This window comes from Mesocricetus auratus, unplaced genomic scaffold (assembly GCF_017639785.1).
Source record: "Mesocricetus auratus isolate SY011 unplaced genomic scaffold, BCM_Maur_2.0 Super-Scaffold_4256, whole genome shotgun sequence".
NCBI lineage: Eukaryota > Metazoa > Chordata > Mammalia > Rodentia > Cricetidae > Mesocricetus > Mesocricetus auratus.
Genome location: NW_024429182.1, coordinates 60,691,942 through 60,712,358, shown reverse-complemented (window position 1 = coordinate 60,712,358; position 20,417 = coordinate 60,691,942). Strand labels below are relative to the sequence as shown.

Genomic DNA, 20,417 nt, shown 5'->3' with positions numbered 1-20,417 from the left:
GTGTTAGTCGGGCTTTTGTTGCTGTGACAAAACACCTTAAGTAAACTTAGAGGAAGAAAAGATTGCTTGGACTCAGTTTCAGAGTGTTCAATCTGCAGCCACTGGCTCCTTGTTTCTGGGCTGTGGTCAGGCAGAGCCTCATGGTGGCCAGGAAAGAGAAATCAGAGAACGAAACCTCTTCCTCCAACCAGGCCCGATCTCCTAATGATCCAGCTCTGAACTCAGTGTGTTCAACAGTGTGTTCATCCCTGATGAAATCAGCACCCTCCTGAGGGAGTCGCTTTTCAACAGCACCACCTTCTGGTCGCCAAGTCTCAGCAAAGGTACCTAGGAACATTGCATCTTCAACTCATAACAGTTGGTCATAATAATCAAACTAATATGATTTTAAACATGTATCAGTGGAGATAACAGGAGACTGGTTCTTTAGAGGAATCAAAGAGAGGGATGGTCAAAGGGTGGACTTGCCGTGGCCAAGATGGTTGTCATTCAAATACTAGCTTCTCTGTGGTCCTTTAGGGCAGCGGATTCTCCCAACACGCACGTGGCACCCTGGGTCTTCCTTAGGAGGAGAAACCAGACCAGATGCTTTGGGGGTTCCTTGGAGTTCTGTAAAGAGAGGTCCACTCCAAGCCTCCCAGTAGAACTGCACATTCCAGTAGTAACCCCTGGGTACACATGCCCACTTCATTTCAATCCAAACAAATTGCAGCTAAATAAAGCTGTGTTTAACCTGGTCTCCAGACTCTTGTTTCAAGTCCTCACCAGCTGTGTTCAGCTAGCAGTACACACTGAATCGAGTACAACACAACTCTCCCAGCATGCAGTTCCTTCACGGGGCCCTCCAGCTCCCAGCTCAAGGTCATCTTGGGAAGAGGTGGGTTCAAGTCTCCTCAGCAGGAAACAACACAGAAGGGTCACCCTCCTGCTCAGGGGCAGTCTCCTGGGATGTACCCACTTAGAACTGAGTCTCTGCCATGCTGGTCTCCCAGGAAAGTGAAAGGCAAGTTCATAAGATAAGGCTGGCTAGAGAGAAGAACAGCACTGTTCTCCTGGTGAGTAGTCTCAGGTGACATAAATCCATGTTTAGTGATTAAACTCCAGTCCCTTCCACATAAGGCCTAGCACTGACCTTTTGCCCCCTAAAGCCTCCATAATTGCTTTTATTATTATGCCAGGATTTTATCTCAGCTGAGAGTTTCTTTCTTGTACCCTATTCAAAGTGTTAATAGGCTGCATTTAAGACCTTACCTCACAATTATGTTGAATAGGCTGAATAAATCAACACTGGTTCTTAGTCCATTTAAGGGAGAAAATTGAACCGCTGTGAACTTAAATATTTTAAAAGTCAGGGCTGATGAACATGTTAATGCTGCCCAAAATTAGCATGCTTAATTTATGGTGACAAACAGGAGGCCATTTCCTGCAGAGTCTTGGGAGGAAGGAACAGGAGATGGCAGGAGCAGCCAGCAAAATGCACTTGGCAGAAAGCTTCTGGGAGCTTCCTGGTTCCCTGGCCCAAGGTGTCTCCTTACTCACACGCCAAATTCAGATGAGAAACCCCTTTTGTGTGTATGTGTGCGGGGTGGGATGGGGGTGCCTCATGTAGCCCAGGCTAGTCTTGAATTTGCTATGTAGCCAAAGATGGCCTTGAATGCCTGCTCCTCCTATGCCTGCTTCCGGAGTTCTGGAATGACAGTCACGTGCCACCACACTAACTCAAGAAGCAGCATTTGTAAAGGCCCTGGTTCAGCAGGTAAGAAAGCTTGCTGCACAGACATGAAGCCCTGAGCGTGGACCTCAGTGACTGCCCAAAAGACGGAGCACAGTCAGATGTGCGGCATGAACCCCCACTTTGTGTGCTGAGCCGCAGAAAAAGAAGATAGCAGCCAGCCTGGGATTCAGTCAAAGGAAAAGGCAGAGAATGACAAAGCAGGACACCAACATCCTTCTCTGGCCTCTGCAGGAGTGTACTCACCCATGCACACACATACATGTGCACATGCACCACACGTGAAAATGCCACACTTACACACAACAACAACAACAAACAAAACCCCTGGCAGGTGCTTGTATGGATAAGCTCCATGGGAGCCAAGCAGCTCTGGACACATCCTGTTAGCACTTTGCAGAGCTCAACTCATTCTCAACCATTTACCCCTCTCTTCCCCTTAATATGGTAGAAATGTGCCTTGAGATAAAATCCAAATGGACTCTCAGACCAAAGGTCTAACATTCTTGGCCTGCCACATCTTTAATGCGTTCAGATCCCCATCACCCATGTCAAAGCTGGGTATGGTGACTTACATCTATAACCCCAGTGCAGGCAGACAGAGACAGGAGGACCCCTGGAGCTTGCTGTCTAATGTAGCTAAAATGTTGAGCTCTGGGTTCAGTGAGGAACACTATCTTTAAAAATAAGGCACAGAGTAATAGATGAAAATACTCAACATGAACCTCTGGCCTCTATATGTGCACATACAAATGGTCAGGTACTTATGCACAGGTATACACATAGGCATATATCTTGAATGCACACACATAGAGGGAAGGGGCCATAGAGGGAAAATGGGTAAGTAGCCCAGTGGTAGAGAGATTGATTAGTGTGACAGTTAATCTTCATTGTCAATTTGACTGGATGTATTATCACCTAGGAAACATAGCACAATGTGTATATGTAAGGGTGTTTCCAGAGAGGTTTGACTGAATGGCAAAACCCACACTAAATGTGAGTTTATCCCATGGCTGGGGTCCCAGACTGAATAAAAATAAAGCTAATCTAGGCATGGTGGCATACACCTTTAATCCTCACACTTGGGAGGCTGAGACAGGAGGACCTCTGTGAGTTTGGAACCAGCCTGGTCCACAGAGCTAGCTTCAGGCCAGCCAGGGTTATATAGTGAGACCCTGTCTCAAGAGGAGGGGGATCAGGAGGAAGGGGAGGAGCAGGAGGAAGGGGAGGAGCAGGAAGAAGATGGAGGGCAGGAGGAAGAGGAGGAGCAGGAGGAAGGGGAGGAGCAGGAAGAAGATGGAGGACAGGAGGAAGAGGAGGAGCAAGAGGAAGAGGAGGAGCAGGAGGAAGAGGAGGAGCAGGAGGAGGATGGAAGGCAGGAAGAGGAGAAACAGGAGGAACGGGAGGAAGAGCAGAGGGGGCAGGGCAGGAGGAGGAGGAGGAGGGATAGGAATCTGAGCCACAGCACTTGTCTCCTCTCCCTGACAACCAGTGCAGTGTGATCAGCTGCCCCATTTCTGCTGTCATGCATTCTCTATCATGGTGAACTACACACCCAAACTGAGTAACAACTAAAACCCACCTTCCTTAAGTTGCTTTGTTCGGGCATTTTATCACAGCAATGAGAAAAGTAACCAAAAGCAATTAGCAAGCACAAAACCCTGGGCTTCAGCCGCAGCACAGCACAAAAGGTCAGAGTCAGGTCTGAGTGTGGTAGCTCAGTAGAAGAGTGCTAATCTAGCCCTTGAGAAACCCTGGGAGATTCCCCTTCACGACAAAAGCTGACCCAAGGTTCAGTCTCCAACACCAAAGGAAAACTAAATAAGCCAGAGTGGCTGGCTCCAGGCTGGGAGAAGGAATGCCAGGCACAGGCCTGCCCAGGGGGTCCCACACTCTTACTTGGTGAGGCTCTCCAAACCTGAGAAACTTGCCTAAAAAATTGGGGGGGGGCAGGTGGTGAGGGGGAACACAGACAATGACACAACATGCCTGATACAGGCCAGGGTTGTGAAGCTTCTGGGTAGAGGGACAACTGGATACACTTTAACAGGCATGGGGGTCTGGGTGTAGCTTGCAGTTGACACTCATAGGGGGAAAAAAAAAGCTTAGTTGTTTCTTTGTAAATGTATTTCATAAAATAAAACATTGTCCTTAATTCTGTCACTGTTTGATGGGGTCTTTGTTCAGTTTTGCTTATTTTGAAACAGTCTCAATATGTAACACAGGCTGGCCTTGAACTCACCACCCTACTGCTTCAGTCTCCCAAGCATTAGGATAATAGTATAAGCCACCATGCTAACCTCCTTCATTTTAATACATAAAACATTATGTGAGCAAGTCCTTGCGGAGTAATATCAGTGTTGTGAGAAGCTCATCATTTTTCTCCAGGGCATTTGTTTCTGAGACAATGGAACTAAGAGCATCCACTCTGAGAGGCGTGACTAAGTTCTGCCCAGCAGGGGGAGTTAAGCCCAAAAACAAATTTTCTCCTGGCAACTTTTTTACAACAGTCTTAGGGGTGCCATTAACAAGGCTCAGGAAGCTTCCACACATCTACTGGATCTCTTATCCCTCCCTAAAATCAGAGGCAAACACCTTTGCCGCCAACTACATGGCCAAGAGCTACGGGAAGGGAGCAGGAGGTGTAGGGCGTCTAGAAATCCTCTACCTCCAGCACAGGTCAGTATGAGCCCTGTGTTGTCAAGTAATAATGACAGCATGTACAACTCCAAGCTGACATTCCACTTCAGTATTCTATAAATGTACTCAAATTGCTTATGTGTTGTTATTTATTTTACTTATGGAGGCTCGGTTTTCCAAGTAAATTATTCTCCCCGACTCTGATATATTAGTTTGAAAAGACAAGTGTTGCAACATTCAAAACAAAATGAGCTCCAAATTAAAGAGATGTGAATCTTCAGATGTGGAGATAGAAATGTCCAGAAAGCCATTTGAAGTCTGCGTATTTAAAACGTCAAGTAATCGAGAGGGTTAGTGGAATTTAATGAGTTACAGCCTTATGTTCCTTAAAATAGTTTCTGTCACAGGAAGGCTGCTCAGACTGTAAAGCACCCAGGGAGGAGAGGGCCTTGTGTGCCCACACCATGAACACTACAGGCTTTTCAACTGTTCACCAACCACATCTAACCAGGGGTAACTCAGGTAACCTGGCCCAGTGCCCAGGACAGCGTCTGGCCCAAGATTCCCAAACGGTCTTTTCCTAAGTTCTGTGACATTTGTAGGCCTGGGGAGACATGGGGACTTCAGTTTCACTGCTGGGCAGTAGAATGAGGACACACTAGGGGACAGTTAGCCTGCCTGTAGGTGTAGAGGGTCCCCAGAAGCATGCTGGAAAGAAATCTAAACAAATCAGTCTACAACCAAGAGTAGGAAGCCCACTCAGAGTGACCAGGTGCTAAAGGACCATAAGAAAAGGTGGCCTGGGGCTTTTTGGTTCTGGGCTTAAGAACAGGGCATTCATTCTCACTCAAGAATGTGTGAAACTAACCCACACTGGCCCTGTTGCCCTGACAAACAGAGTTTCTGTGACTTTTCCAAGCAGCCAGGGCCACTGGCCAGTCTTGGAGAGGCTAAGGTCTCCATAGTCCCTGGTGTGTTCAGGTCCCTCAAGACTCCCTCATACAAAGTTGCCTCAAAAGAAACCATTTCCTGAGAAAATGATGGAGTTACACATGGCAAGTAGGCTGTATGAGACTAGGGGTGTAGGATCTGGGCAAAGACTTTGCTCCTAGTTGCTCCAAGCACCATCTAGCCCAAGTCTTTGACAACACTGAGCTACATGTCCTAAAAGACTGGTACTCGTTCTGAACCAACAGCTGACATATTCTCCTTGTCTATACCCCAATGCCCCCTTTGAAGTAGGCCTGGAAACACAGCCTCAGACCACCGAAGCCTGTTTCCACCAGCAGGGCCTCCTAGAGGCCAGGAGCATGGAGAAAATCCAGGAACCCAAAGCACCAGGTGCCTGGGCTAGGGGAGGGAGACCCGGGGCACAATCCAACCCTGCAGGTGAGAGCAGAGGTTCCCCACCTCTCCACCCAAAAGGAAGATGCCCTTGCTTTGGATCTTCCTTCATGTTCCTTCAGTGTCTCTGTTAGGTGCTATAATCTAGATAGTGCTTGCCCATTGTGGCCTCGCCCTGGAATTGGTCATCTAGTGCTACCTCAGGCTGCAAGATGTCCCAGGACCTCAGGACTCATTCCCAGTTTTGGTCATAGTGAAGGATCCAGTCCTGCACCTGCAACTCTGCCCTGAGAACTATGGAGGTGCTCAAAAGACCCTCAACCACACCTATAATTCTATCAGTTATATCCATTACTCCTGAAATTTGGTAAATCTGCTTTGTTTGAGACACAATCTGGTGTGTAACCCAAGGGTGTGTAACTCACTATGCATTGAGGATAGCTTTGAACTCCTGATTCTCCTGTTTCTACGTGAGTACTGGGATTACAGATTGCAACATCATGTTCAGTTTATGTGATGTAGAGATCAAACTAAGAGCCTCATGCATGCTAAACAAGCACTCCAGTAAATGAACTGCAGCCCTAACCAATAGCTTTTCTTTTTTTAAGACTTATTTATTTTATGCATATGAGTGCTAGATTTGTGTGCACACCAGAAGAGGGAATCAGATCCCATGTGAGTCACCATGTGGTTGCTGGGAATTGAACTCAGGACCCCTGGAAGAGCAGCCAATGCTCTTAACCTCTGAGCCATCTCTCCAGCCCCTAGCTTCTTTTCTTAATGTTTATTATTTATAGTCATGTGTGTACGTGCAAGTCTCTATGTGTGAATATGTACATGGGTCCTGATGACCATGGAAGTCAGAGGCATTGGATCTCCTAGAGCTGGAGTTACAACCCTGGGCATTGTGAGCTGCCCAGCCCCGCCCCCCCCCCCATAGCTTTTCCTCTTAATTTAACAGGCAGATTCTCTAGCACCAAAGTGAAAGAAAACTTCTAAACCTTTTGTTACAAAGTCTTTTGGAAAACTCACTAATAGTACATTGCTATCTAGGAACTCTAGAGGAAACCAGATTCCTATTAACAAATGGAACCCAGACAGAATATTTCAGCATTTCCTTAGAGGCCACAGCAGTGGGGACTGGCCGTGTAGCTCAGTGCTCAGGGTCCCCAGTTCAATTCCCAGTGCAGAACTGTGTGCCCTTTCCCCAGCTCAGCAGAAAGTCGCAGCATCCAACAAATCCAATGAGCAGTGAGCATCTTGTTTCCTTTTTTCTTGCAGGGGACAGCCAAATGACTCAATGGATGTTAAAGAGGGAAAATGGCTTGGGTAAGGAGGAGGCAGAGGAAGACAACCGAAAGTCCCAAGGAATCCCAGCAGTACTGTATCTCACTTCAGGCCTCCTCCCGTTCATTTTGCAGACAAATTCATTTAAAAAAAAAATGTTAACTTGAAAAAAAATCCCCTTAAAATGAGACACAAGAGCACCACCTTGTGGTGAATCTCTTTCACTGTTTCTGTCTTACACGATTCCTGCCATGTCCTGTATTTTTCTTCTAACAAGGTCATGTAAATGAACACCTGTAGCAGCACATGCCACCCAGAAGGTGCATGTGGCATCTGAAAAGGGGAGCCTGTCTAAAGCCTGTTACCCCAACTAAGGAAACTTGGTGAGGGTAGAGGAAATGTTCAACTGGGAGGTCCAGGGTGAGGGGTCTCAGAGAGGCTGAACCCACACACCCCCAAAAAGGCAGGTGCCAAGCTTCAGGGAAAACTTCCCTCACGGTATGTCACAGTGCTCAGTGGTTTAAGCCTGGTCTTCACCACAAACCCAGGAAGTGCTGCGGCCCCAGTCACTGATCTGGAAGGATGGGGGCAGATCCTAGTGAAGAACTAGGGCTACTGAGAAGCCTTCACCTGTGACCGCTGTGTCGTCTGCATCTACAGAAGGCCACAGCTTGCCACTGACTGGTATATTGGAGAAACTTGAGGACCTAGCGTTCCTTGAAGGTACTCCACTAACAACCAAGCCCACAAAGTTGGACAAAGCCCAGAACAAAAAAATTGATTGATGGTGATGGGGTTTTTTTTTTTTTTCCGACACAACATTATACTGTTTATTACAGGTGTCCCATTTATTCCCACTGACAAAAGTCATTTGGATTCTGCATTCCCACGCTGAGAATTAACATGTAGTATAGTCATTAAACATAACAGCATCATTTTGGGGTCAGCAGTATTGTGTCCTTGTTGTTTCCCCAAGGTCTCAGCTTCATGAGTTAACGTCTTGATGTCTCCCCAAGTTACCGGTTTACTCTTCTTTTTGGAACGTCTCCTCTTGATGGGTTTGTCATCTACCTTCAGTTGCTTCACTTGTCCAGTGGTCTCTGGGGTGCTCTCCTGGTTGGATGTATCAGGATGGGAGCCCCCTGGGACTTCATCCACTTTATGGGGGTCACCAGGTATTGGTGGAGTACCAGAAGGTCCTGAAGTTACTTGGTAAGGATTATTCGGAGTAGGATGAGGTCCTGGAATGGGATATGATCCTTCGGGGGCAGGATATGGTACTGGTGGTCCCCAAGTTCCTGGTGGCACAGTGCCCCATGGAACACGCGGTGCTCCTGACACTGGAGGGGGAGCAGTGGGATGTGGCCCTGGGGATCGATATGGCACATTGGGATGATGCCCCCCAATTCGTGGTGCCCAAGGTCCAGAAGATATGGATCCCCTTCTACCTAAAGTAGCAGCTGCAGTTGGATCTGTGGGTGCACCATATGACCTAGGTAGTTCTGGAAGGGGCATATTCGGTGTAGCATAGGGCCCTATGGGACCAGGGCCTCGTACAACAGGGGCTGGATAAGGACCACTAGGTTGAGGACATGACAGTTCAGAAGGAAGAAAGGGTGCTGGGGATCCTGGTGCTGGTCCAGCCAGAGGGATGGAGGGATAAATTCCTGCTGGTGCTGGTCCAAAAGGCAAAGTGGAGGGTGCTGCACTTGGGGAGAGTCCAGGTAGCATAGCGGGTGGAGCACTTAGGTTACTCCGAGGGTTGGGGCCTGGCCAGCCTTGAGGAGGTTGGCCAGCTTTTGGATTGCTCACAGCAAAGGTTCTGGCAGGGGACTGTTCAGGTAGCACATATGCCAACAAAAATTCATCTGACATTTTCCAGGCAGGATCTGAGACTGAGGCATGACGCATAGTGGTGATGAGTCCAAAGAGACAGGCAATGGAGAATCGACCTGAGCAAGGTGACTGCTTAAATCTGCTTCATAAAGCAAATTTTGCCCTAAAAAAAAAAACAAAACAACTGGTTGATTAGATCCCATTTTGAACCTTTAATGGTCTGGCCACTTTTCCAAAATGAAGAAAGGGCCTAGGAAAGACTTAAGTGGTGGAAACTGAACGGTTGGGGACAGAGAAGTCAATATGTAGGGAATGAGGGTAAAGACACCATCTACAGAGCTGTAGTGTGGAGAGAGATGGTTCTAGAAACATCTCTACTGTTGATTTTGGAAAACAGTCTTATAGACTGATTTTAAAAGAAGGGATAGTTTTATAGTAACTTAGTAAAAGTGGAATTCCTTCAAATTAAGACAGAACATTTACAATAACTAAAGTTGACCTCTTCCTTAATGGTGAGAAAGTAGATTATTTCCACTTGTAATCAGTACAAGGCTGGGCTGCCCATGTCACCACTCCTACTTGGTATCATAGAGATGTCCCAGCTAATGGGAGATGAAATAATACAAAAAGGGAAAGAAATGTAGGTAGATGAGCAAAGGAAACAAAAGTCTCTATTCCAATTATTCGATTGCCTATGAGGAAAATTCCAATGAGTGGACGAAAACAAACAATACTTCCTGGAGATATAAGTGATCATAGCCAAACTTCAGGACAGAGCCACCACACAAAAGCCCATTTCTTTCCTGGGTATAAGCCCTACAACAGTGCACAAGCACCAAAAGAATTAACATCAGGACTCAAGAATCATCAAAGCAGAGGATCAACACTCTCTAACTTCTTACGGTAACAAAAGGCAAGGCAGCATTATACTTGAAATAAGTAAACAAATAAAACCAATGGGATGGAATAGCTAGTCTAGAAATAGACCCACAAAAGTATCAATAGATCCTGACAAAGGAGCTAAGGCATGACAATGGTATAAAGAAAGTCTGTTCCACAAAAGGTGCTGAAACTCCAGATTTCACAAGCCAAAAACAAGTAACTCAGACAAAGATGGACTCTTCTCAAAAAAGTAGCTCAAATGCATTATATTCCTAAAGGCAAGGCATAATAAACACTTAAGATTTTTTTAAAAATAGGTAACACCTTTGTGACCTCAGGTTTAGCAATGAGTTTTTAGACACAATACCAAAACCATAATTGAAGAAAAACTAAGCTAGATTTCTCTAAAATGTAAAGTTTCTATGTGAAAACCCATCACAGATTGAAAAGAATAGTCTCAAAGTATCCCTGATAGGGCTGTCCAAGAGACTCCTAAAATATACACTGTATTACTGTTGTCCTTGGCTACCACCACTTCCAGGAGTGGAAAGTAAGTCCCTATTGCTAAAGATACCATGCACTGAAGATACCTGTTCAGAAACTGGGTCCAGAGACCCCTAAGCTAGAAGTGACCTAAATGCCCCTTCCCTGAGGGCTTCCTTTCATGGTATAAGAAGACACCAGGCAAGCTTCCAAACCAACAGCTCTATACAGACAGCTATGACATTTATAAACCACATCAACAACCAGCATGTCACAGTAACCCTAAGGGTACAGTAGTAGCATGCATACTTGGCAGTAACCAACAGCTCTCTAATTGGACTTAAGTCCCATTCAAAAAGGAAATGATGCCTGGTGCTGGCAACCTAGATAGGACAATCTAAAGTCACAAATTTATTAAACCACCATAATCCCTACAATAATCTAAACATTTGTCTGTTCTTACACCCACAGATAAGTATAGTTCTCACTCATCATCCAGGAACCTTCTTTTTTCAACAAACAGAGACCACTGCAGAAAACCACAACCAATCAAAATGCAGAGTTGTAGAGCCCAGTACCAGTGACACATGCACAAAACATTCCTGTACCTAAGGCTCAGGCAACGTTGTGGAAGAGGGGGCAGAAAGCCTGTAAGAGTCAGATGATCAGGATGTTAGATAGCTGTGAGACTGTGTCTCCTAGTAATATAAGAAGCTACATCCATAAAGTCTCACTAGCATGACTTCCCAAACATGAACTGAACAAGGACAGCACCCACCAACAGACATGCCAAAGTGGACAAGCAAAAGCCCACAAGGCCTGCACCCTACACAAAGAACTACAGGCAACCGAGGCAAGCTGGGAGTGGGAGAGGTTGTCTTTCCTAGGGCAGGGCGCACCAACTGGTTGTCCAGTGCCAAATGGTCAGCCCTGAAAACATGTATACAGGTAGCATTATACAGACTGAACAGATTATATTTAGGAATGTATGTATATATACATACATACACACATACATACATGCCATAACAGTTAAAAAGAAGGCCACAAACTTAATGGAGAGTAGGGAGGGGTACATGGGAGGGCTTGAGGGTGCAAAGGGAAAGGAGAAATGTTATGACTATATTATAATCTCAAAAATTACATAAAATAATATCCCTGGTAAAGAACTAGTGTCAGTAAAACAGAGGATCCCAGAGAAAGAGGGACAATTTGGCATACTGGTTCATCAAGTTACTGTAATAAATTGCCACAAACTTCATGACTTTCAGCAGCAGAAGTGTACTCTCTCTCAGCTAAGGATATCAGGGGTCACATTTAGGTGGCTTGGCTGGGCTCCTTCCAGAAGTTGTAAGGTCTTTCCTTCTGCCTTCTAGGCACAGAGACAACTAGGGTACATCACTGCAGTGGGCCCCCAGTCTCCATATCGCCTGCTCCTGTTTTTCTCCCTCTGGCCCTATTCCACAGTATCTGGGACTCCAGAAAACCATGTTATCATCCCAAGACCCTCAACTTGGGACTGGAGAGATGGGTCAGCAGTTAATTGAACCCTGCCAGCTCTCCCTTCCTCCCACTCCCCCATCTCTGGCAGCAGCTGAAGGCTAAGGTCAAAGGTCAGGGCCAGGACATGTCTATAGTTTAGATGCATCCTAATGACCTAATGACCCCCATTCAAAAGGCTGATAAAAGGTTTCTATTCAGGATCTTTTTTCCCCAAGACTGGGTTTCTCTGTAGCTTTGGAGGCTGTTCTAGAGCTCGCTCTGTAGACTAGGCTGGCTTCAAAATCACAGATACCTGACTGCCTCTGCCTCCTGAGTGCCGGGATTAAAGGTGTGTGCCACCAATGCCAGCATCTATCCAGGATCTTACAGTGGGTTTGCTAGAGTGTACAGACTCTGCCAGTTTATAGAGGTAGGGCTCAGCTTCTGATCTTAAGGGATTTCTGCTCCCAGGATGCTTTTCCTTGATCTCTTCCAGGACTTCCAAGGTGGGCACTGAGCTGCTTCCCCTCTCATGACCAGCAGAGGGCAGCAGCTCCCTGATGAGGAAAGCACCAGCAGCCAGCTTTGTGCAAAGATCCTCCAAGAGGGGCTGAAATCAGGCATCTGGTACTTCTATGGGTATGTACATATATATGTACGTATGTACTGGGACCCATAAATGATTCCTACCTCTCTGAAGTTCAATAACAAAAATAGCTGTCATTGAGGTTACAAATAAGGTTTATGTAGAATTTTAGTTTACTTCCTTGGTGCCCTCCTAACTCCCTATGCTAGGCTAGGAACTGTCACTCCTAACTATTGACAATGAAGAAACTAGTTCAGAGAAGCTAGAAAGGCATTGGTGGCACACACTTGTGTGTCAGCATATAGCTGTAATCTCAGCATTGGGAAGCCTAAGGCAGTAAGAGTCAGGAGTTCAGCATCATCCTGGACTAGAGTCCAAGGTCAGACTGGCCCACAGGAAACTAACAAGAGAGGGAGAGAGGTGAGTCTTCCAATCTGGCAGAGCAGAAGCTTTAATTCCTGACCTTGCTGGGCTCCTGGCCTTCGCCACGGGGTAACACCTTCTACATTCGACTAGTTCCTGCATGGGATTGTGGTGATGAGGAGGGCTGCCCCAGATGCAGCAGTCACATTAGGGTCAAGTTCACAAGACCAAGCTCCTGTGTTAGCTCAGAGGACAGGACATGAGGCCACCGTGAGTTTTGAAGAATACATACTTGCATACCTGTCCCTTCCTTGTTCCTGATAGACAGGAGACTCAGCTGCATTGAGTCACTAGGGTCGGTGTGGGTTCTGCTCCTGATGGTGGCGTGATTCTAAAGGTGACTCATGGGGTAGATGGCAGGTGCTAATATGAAGAGGTGCCCTAGAAGGGCTTTCCACAGAGCAAGTAATCAGAGCTGAGGCAGAAGAGAGAAGCCTGTGCACTGGGGCTCTCCTCAGAGCAGCCCTCATGCTCCTGATCACATCAATCAAGCTGACAGTTCCTCCCACGAGAAGATGAGACAACTTGCATTGTTAAGGGGCTCTGATGTACAAAGAGCTTTTCCCAATATACAGGATTCCTAAGTTGCTAAGATAAATGGGGGAAGATTTGACATTTATTGTGCATAATTTAAGTTCAAATAGGTTCCCAGCGAAGAAAAACTGCAAGTTGCTGAACTGGGTCTGTGCCTTCAGTTTCAAGCCTTCTGCTGCCATCCAGCTCTGCACTGTGCTCAAGCTGCCTTGGTTTTATAATTTAGAGAACAAAGCCATATTGTAGAATATGGGGAAGCTGTATTTTATTTTTGAAATGAAGTTATCCCCATCTGTGAATTATTTTTTTTCAGAAAAACACTTAAAATGAGCAAGTGTTTTTCTCTCACTTCAAAATATGTGATTCAAAAAAGAATCAAATGGCTGATAGTGTTTTAAAATAAAAATAGAAAATGCACAGGTATCCATCAAATTTAGAGGAAAAGTTTCCCCAAGCCTCTAGGCCAGCCTCTCAGAGCCCTGCTGTGCATGGATTCAATGAAGTGTGTGCTCTGCTCCTAATTTTGGGCCTGCTGTGTTGCTCCAAAAAGTGGAACAGAGACATACCTGAATATCTGGGTATCAACTCAGGATGAGCAAACCAAGCTGCACCCTACTATGTCAGCAAGGACAGCATGTTTCAGCCCTCTGCTCTACCTCTGCCTCCCCTTCAGAAAAGGGAGGGATAGCACCATGGAGGGCAACAGAGGGGTTGATGCACTCCTGTAGGTTAACACCATGGCCTTGGGAGTTCCTAAGCTTATGCAGGTAAGTGGTAAGGCAAGGGCTTTCTAATGACTCCAGGACTTGTGCATCCCAAAAGTTAAGAACTTTGTGCTGAGTCTCCATTCCTTGGCAGGATGTGATGGTCCAGGGTGTGGAGAGGGATTAGCAGTAAGTGCCTGATTCATACTCGAAGCTCTTCAATGGCCTCTGACTTGCCAATGGCATACATGCACAGATACCAGGAACATCTTCCAAATCTACTGGGTACATATTAGGTAATGCACCCACTTCTAATACCTTGGGTGACACCCTAGAGATTCCAGAAGTGTCTCTGAAATCTGGCTAAAAAGCAATCTCAGGGATTCCAGGCAAGGAGGCTGGCAACTGAGCTAGCAACTCCAGCAGAATATAACTGTCCCAGGACTCCTGCTCCTCCCCATCCCCAAGGCTTCTCCATGCTCACCTGCTCTCTCCCCGGGTTCCTGTCTAGCCCCAAGGAGATCCAAAGTCTGAACCAGGATGGTAGCTTAGACTGAAGTTAGTGCTGGCATACAGCTACATGAGTCAACCAAGTTTCTACAGCCTTAGCTGAGGTTAGGCCATGATTGACGGTACTACTCCCACTAAATTCCTGTTAAGAGGGTTATCAAAAAGATTCGGAAACAGAACTCTTTAAGAAACTGGAGACTCTTGTTAACCATGAGCCTTCGGGCTGATGTGCACTGGCTACCTGACTATCCAGTGTAGGGACTCAAGGTCTGTGTCACAGCCCAAGGTAGCAGCAGCTCTGGGGCTTCACTGTTTACAAGACAAGTGTACTGCACAGAGGCCTGGACATGCTCTTCTAGGTTCAGGGTTCTCAGGCTCCTTGGACTTATTGTACAGGAGTGCTCGAGGATACAGGGAGAGCAGCCAGAACAAACCATAGCTTCTCCTGAGGTTCCATTTCCTGCAGCAAAAGCCTCTTGGAGGGTCCCCCTGCACATACGGGTAGAGTCAGTTCCTTTTGTCTCCATGTTGCTCCCCAGTAGAGACAGTCTCATTGAATGTGTCTGCTCCACTCCCACTTCAAAGCCACCGAACTTCCCATGCGCCATCTCTATCCTCTCATACCTTCCCCAACCTCACTGGTGCTCCCCCAAATAGCCCGAGCACGCACCTTTCTGGCTAAAGCCCAGATCCCCTTTGCTGAGCTCCCATGGACTCCCTCCTGTTCCCTCCTTACACAGCAGGCAGATATGGCTCAAATATGACCTGCTCCTGATGGACTCTGAGCTCCTGTGCACAGACACTCAATCAGTCTCACTCAACAGACACAGTATTTGTTTCATCAATTACTTACAGTTGCTATGGAGACCTTAAGACCAGAGAAGGCAGGGGCTACAGCACAGTAAGTTAAAGCCTCTAAGGGATGACCCACAGCTCTCATGAGGACAGGACCACACACTTAAGACAGGAGGTCAACAGAGACAAGAAAGGGAAGTGGGGATAGAGTGGAGGTGGGGAGCAAAGGCAGGCATATTAAAGCAAGCAGCAGAAAGCGATGAGGCTGCAGATGGCTTAGCAGTTAAGAGCACTTGCTGCTCTTCCATAGGTCCTGACTTTACTTCCTAGCACCCATGTCAGGCAGATCACAACTTCCTATAACTCCATCACTAAAGATCTAACACCCTCTTCTGGCCTTAGCATATACATGCATAAATTCTTAAAAATTAAATTTTGCAGCGGGGCGTTGGTGGTGCACGCCTTTAATCCCAGCACTTGGGAGGCAGAGGCAGGTGGATCTCTGTGAGTTCGAGGCCAGCCTGGTCTACAAGAGCTAGTTCCAGGACAGCCTCCAAAGCCACAGAGAAACCCTGTCTCGAAAAACCAAAAAAAAAAAATTTAAATTTTGCCTATGCCAGCTCATTTTATGCAACTTGACACACAGTAATAGTCATCTGAGATGGGGAACCTCAACTGAAAAAAATGACTCCATAAGATCTGGCTGTAGACAAGTCTGTTGGGCATTTTCTTAATTAGTGATTGATGGGGAAGGGTTCAGCCCACTGTTGGTGGGGCCACCTCTGCACTTGTGGTCCTGGGTTCTATAAGGAAGCAAGCTGAGCAAGCCATGAGGAGCAAGTCAGTAAGCAGCTCCCCTCCATGGTCTCTGCACCAGCTCCTGCTCCCAGGTTCCTGCCCTATTTGAGTTCTTGCCCTGACCTCCTTCAGTGATGGACTATCATGTGGAAATTAAGTAACTCCCACCCCAACTTGCTTTTGGTCATGTTGCTGTTCATCATAGCAATAGTAACCTTAACTAGGGCAGTGGCCCAAGCCTTTAATCCCAATACTGTAGAGGCAAAAGCAGAGGAGCCTCTGAGTTTGAGTCCAACGTGGTCTATAGAGTTCCAGGACAACCAAGGATACATGGTAAGTCCCTGTCTCAAACAAAACAATGAAAAAAAATTTAATTTATCTGCCTTTTAAAAAAGAAAATAAGCCGGGTGTTGGTGGTGCACGCCTTTAGTCCCAGCACTCAGGAGGCAGAGGCAGGTGGATCTCTGTGAGTTCAAGGCCACCCTGGTCTCCAGAGTGAGTTCCAGAACAGCCTCCAAAGCAATACAGAGAAACCCTGTGGGGGGGGGGAGAAAATGATCAAAGTCAAACCCATTTAAGGTCACTGTAAGGATCCCAGCTCCATAGACAGTGCCAACACCGAGGTCAAAACAAGTCACAAGACCCAGGTCAGCATTAAAGTCTACTCTTCAACAGCTAGTGATTTGTGACTACAGCAATGGCCACAGGGCAGCTATACAGAGAGGACTCTGAGAGCTGCTTAAGGACAGTCCATTTAGGAGCTGAGGAGGTGGGGGTTCTGAGATGTGACACTCAAAGTCTGTCTGCTATCTAACTCTCTGCTCATTGTCATAGTACTGCATCCAAGACAGAGCTAGAGCCGGGGAGGGGTGCACAGAGCTGCAAGAGCCTCTTTCCAGATGCCTCAGACAGAATGTGCAGAAGCTGAGTGTGCCAGCGTCAAAACTGAGTGACACCCAATTCTCCCTACCGCACGACAGTGACCTCAGGTTGGTAGCAATAGGGTGGTAGTGGTGGCTATCTCCTCCTCCTCCTCCTCCTCCTCCTCCTCCTCTTCCTCCTGGTGTTCACCCTCCCCTTTCCTCCTAGGTCCTTCTCCTCCTCTTACTTCTATTCAAGAGTTCATTTCCCAATGCACACTGCCCGACACTAATTATTAGGGCAGCTGCTTACAAGTCTGCCCACTGAGTCTACCATTCTTCATAAAGATGCATCCCAGTGCACAGAGACACAAATCTGTGACAGTGGGAGCCATTTTAGTCATTGCATATTTTAAACATGCAGCTACAAATTGGCAGAATGGAATATTTAACAACACTGGTGTTACTTGAGGTACCCATGACCTACACGGAGTCCGAATAAACTTAACTTAGACCCCAGCTCTGCAAGCAGTCTCAGAATACTCCTTCCAAAGCTTGGAATTCCTTCCTCAAGTCCCTCTGGCTGCTCAGGTCAGCTCCTCCCTAGCATGTCCTCCCAGGAATATACATGTGCTCTTAACTCTCCTGAAGCTCTGGGGTGTCACCTACGACTACTCCCACACCCAGACACCCGCAGCTCATTTTATCCTCCTACTTACCGCAGAGACAGTTTCTCTCAAAAGCAACCCTGCCTGGGTGCTGCTGATGGGAAAACACTGTTCCATCATGACTCTCCCCAGCTCATGGCCACAGCCAGCCATCTCATCACCTCCTGAAAACGCCTTTCTGCCTTGTCCCCCCGTCCTACCTCCTTGCCTCCACTATTATGACTAGACTTCCTCAGCCTTTTTCTCCAGTTTCTTGCTGCCCCATAAATATATCAGGAAGCTAGGTGTGGTGGAGGCCAGTCTCAAGTTGCATGGGAAGACCCCAACCAATGTGTGTGTGTATATGCATGCGTACGTATGTGTATGTATATGTGTGTGTGTGCGTGCATGCATACATGTGTGTGTTAGAAATCGTATAAGAATTCAAAGAGCGAAAAAGGAAATGTGTGCGCTGTTTCCACTTCTAGCAGCGGCACAAGATTTAGCAGGGCTTGCACTCGTCTCCTCCAATTGCTCTGTTAAAATGCCAACTCTCCTGCTCATATTTCCTCTCCCTCCTTCTCCACTGTACTTCTCTCTGCTCTACTTGACTTTCCCCATGGTTTTATTGTCTCTTCTCCACTGAGGAGTAAGATTCACCAGGACAGATGAATCAACTACACAAGCAGCATTCCAGCCAAGACACGGAACAGGCAGGTGCATGCTAAAAGGCAGACGAGCATTTGTGGAGTGGAGAATGCTCTGGTTTGGAACAACTGCCCTCTAGTGGTGTAATATGCTCACTGCCACTTTCACAGCATCTATGAAAGCTGATTTCGAATACGTCAAGCCCACCGGCGAATAATCCCTCTTTCTGCTAGAAAAAAAAAAAAGCACACCCACAAATAAAGTAAAAGTCGACAACGGCTCATTGGGGCTATGCTGACAGATCAAGGAACCTCTAAAATAGCACTCTGATGCTAACGGTGCGCCAAAGCTAAGATAGATACTGGGGCAAGCGTGGGAGATGGTCAAAGTTACGCACTCAGGTGCTGGGCTCCTGATGCTGTGGGGCTCAGAGGCCCCGCCTGCCCACGCCGAGCGCTCTCTATAGGCAGATTCACGGAGGTTCCGCGTTCACGTTGACTCAGCTGTAGGAAGGGTCCGGGCCTACAAGCAGCGAGTCCAGCCGGCCTCAGAAGCAAGTCTGAAGACCTTAAAGACGCTGGGGAGCGTCACGTCCTATCCCTAAACACGATTCGAGAAGGCCGCCTGTACCTGCGGACTGACTATTCCAAGACACTCTCTCCACGGCCCTCAGCGGCAACGCGAGTCCAGCCCCGAGCCGGCTCGCGCGCAGACGCAGTCGGCGCACAGCGCGCCCCCGGCAGCCCCCGCGGCACTGGCCGTCGGAGGAGGCGGAGGGGGATGACGTCATCCAGCGGGGCGACGGGCATTGGGCGCCATTTTGAAAAGGGAAAAAATTCCCTCCCCGGCGGCGGCGGGAGCGGCGGCTGCGGCGGCGGCCGGGGCTGAGCGCTCGGAGCGCCTCGGTCGGCCGCGCTCGGCTGGGCGCGTCCCGCCCGCGCCATGGCAGGTGAGGGCCGTGCGCGAGCGGGCGGGTGGACGGACGGTGGTGGGACGGGGCGGGGCCGGCCTGACGGCGCGCTCTGTTGCAGGAGCCGGAGGAGGCGGCTGCCCGGCGGGCGGCAACGACTTCCAGTGGTGCTTCTCGCAGGTGAAGGGCGCTGTCGACGAGGACGTGGCGGAAGGTGAGGCCCGACCGACCCCGGAGCCCCGGGCGCAAGGTCACGCTCAGCCGCCGGCCAGGATGCAGCCGCCTTTGCCCGCCTGGCCGGCGCTGCCTTGGGAGACCCTCGGCCGGCCGGCGGCTAAAGACAGAGAGGGGCGGCTGTAGGGAGCCGGCTGTGGACGCCGGCGTGGGGAGAGACTGCGGCGGAGGCCCGTCTCAGGGGTCTGTTGGGGAGACGGCGGTGGACGCTAGCCTTGGGAGGCTATGGGGAGATGGCCGTGGACGCCGGTCTCGGGGATCAGTGGGCAGATGGCCGCGGAGGCCAACCTCGGAAGGCTGTGGGGAGTCTGAGGAGGTAAGGCGGGAGACAGATCAAACCACGCAGGGTAAGGTAAGCCCGTGGCCACAGGTCCCTGGACTTCAGGGTGTACAACTGTCTTGAATGCAAGCCCCCAGAGCCCATAGGGGGACAGAGCTGTGGACACAGGTCTCTGGCTGTGGCCCTGGGATTGAGCCAGGAGTTGGTACTATAGGATGAGATGAGGTCCATTTGTTGTGAGACAGGGAGCATGGCCGTTGGTCTTTTGAGGCCTTATGGGGGTAAAATCAGGTCTCAGACAATGAGGTAGGGGCCCGTGTAGTATAAAAGGGGACTATGGACTCCGGCTTCCCTAGGGCCTGTACAAGGAGAGAAAGAAGATCCATATAGAGTTATTGGTCTCTGGGGCCCACTCAGTGTGAGACTGAACTCTGAGACTCTGGGCGCCCTCCCCAGTGGGCCTAGGTGTGCCAGATAGGCATTGGTCAGCCCTAGGCTTCATCTCTTGGTCGTGAGGTCTCCTGAAGCTCTGCAATAATGGCGTTCCACTGCTGAGTGTTTGCTCTTCTAAAGTCACTTCTCCAGACCTCCTCCTTTTTTTGTTTTGTTTGGGGTGAGTTGGTTGGTTGAGAAAAGTTCTTGGTGTTGTAGCCCAGGCCTTGAACTTCAAGGCAATCCCGTCTGCCCCAGGGCTGGGATTTCAGGCACACACTGTTCTACATTATTTATTTATTTATATTGTGTGTGTGTGTGTTTGTGGGTGTGTATATGACCCTGCACAGGTCGAGGTTAAAGGACAATT

The 20,417-nt window shown here is 48.2% G+C and overlaps 2 protein-coding genes across 5 annotated transcripts in view; one reads left to right on the top strand and one right to left on the bottom strand.

The window, feature by feature from the left end:
* Window positions 1-4,714: 4,714 nt before the first annotated feature.
* On the bottom strand, window positions 4,715-18,923 carry LOC101831172 (MAPK-interacting and spindle-stabilizing protein-like). 4 transcript variants are annotated; one of them, XM_013122376.3, is made up of 2 exons: window positions 18,822-18,923; window positions 4,715-9,002 (listed from the first exon to the last, which is right to left on the bottom strand). In XM_013122376.3, the coding sequence occupies exon 2, from the start codon at window positions 8,912-8,914 to the stop codon at window positions 7,871-7,873; it is 1,044 nt and encodes a 347-aa protein (XP_012977830.1). In that variant the 5' UTR covers window positions 8,915-9,002; window positions 18,822-18,923; the 3' UTR covers window positions 4,715-7,870. The 4 variants fall into 4 exon arrangements, with proteins under 4 accessions (XP_012977830.1, XP_012977776.1, XP_012977873.1 ...); XM_013122322.3 differs by having other exon boundaries at window positions 18,589-18,912; XM_013122419.3 differs by lacking the exon at window positions 18,822-18,923 and adding an exon at window positions 17,616-18,565.
* A 110-nt stretch (window positions 18,924-19,033) lies between these two features.
* The window catches only part of Ppp2r2d (protein phosphatase 2 regulatory subunit Bdelta), a 32,843-nt gene continuing 31,459 nt past the window's right edge, over window positions 19,034-20,417 (top strand). The window contains exons 1-2 of the mRNA XM_005064263.4: window positions 19,034-19,140; window positions 19,223-19,315. Of these exons, the coding sequence (XP_005064320.1) occupies window positions 19,134-19,140; window positions 19,223-19,315 (100 nt within the window). The 5' untranslated portion in view covers window positions 19,034-19,133. The remainder of the gene's footprint in view (window positions 19,141-19,222; window positions 19,316-20,417) is intronic.

Excerpts from the sequence above, each read along its gene's own strand:
- LOC101831172 (XM_013122376.3), bottom strand. The coding sequence starts at position 8,914 with ATGCGTCATGCCTCAGTCTCAGATCCTGCCTGGAAAATGTCAGATGAA.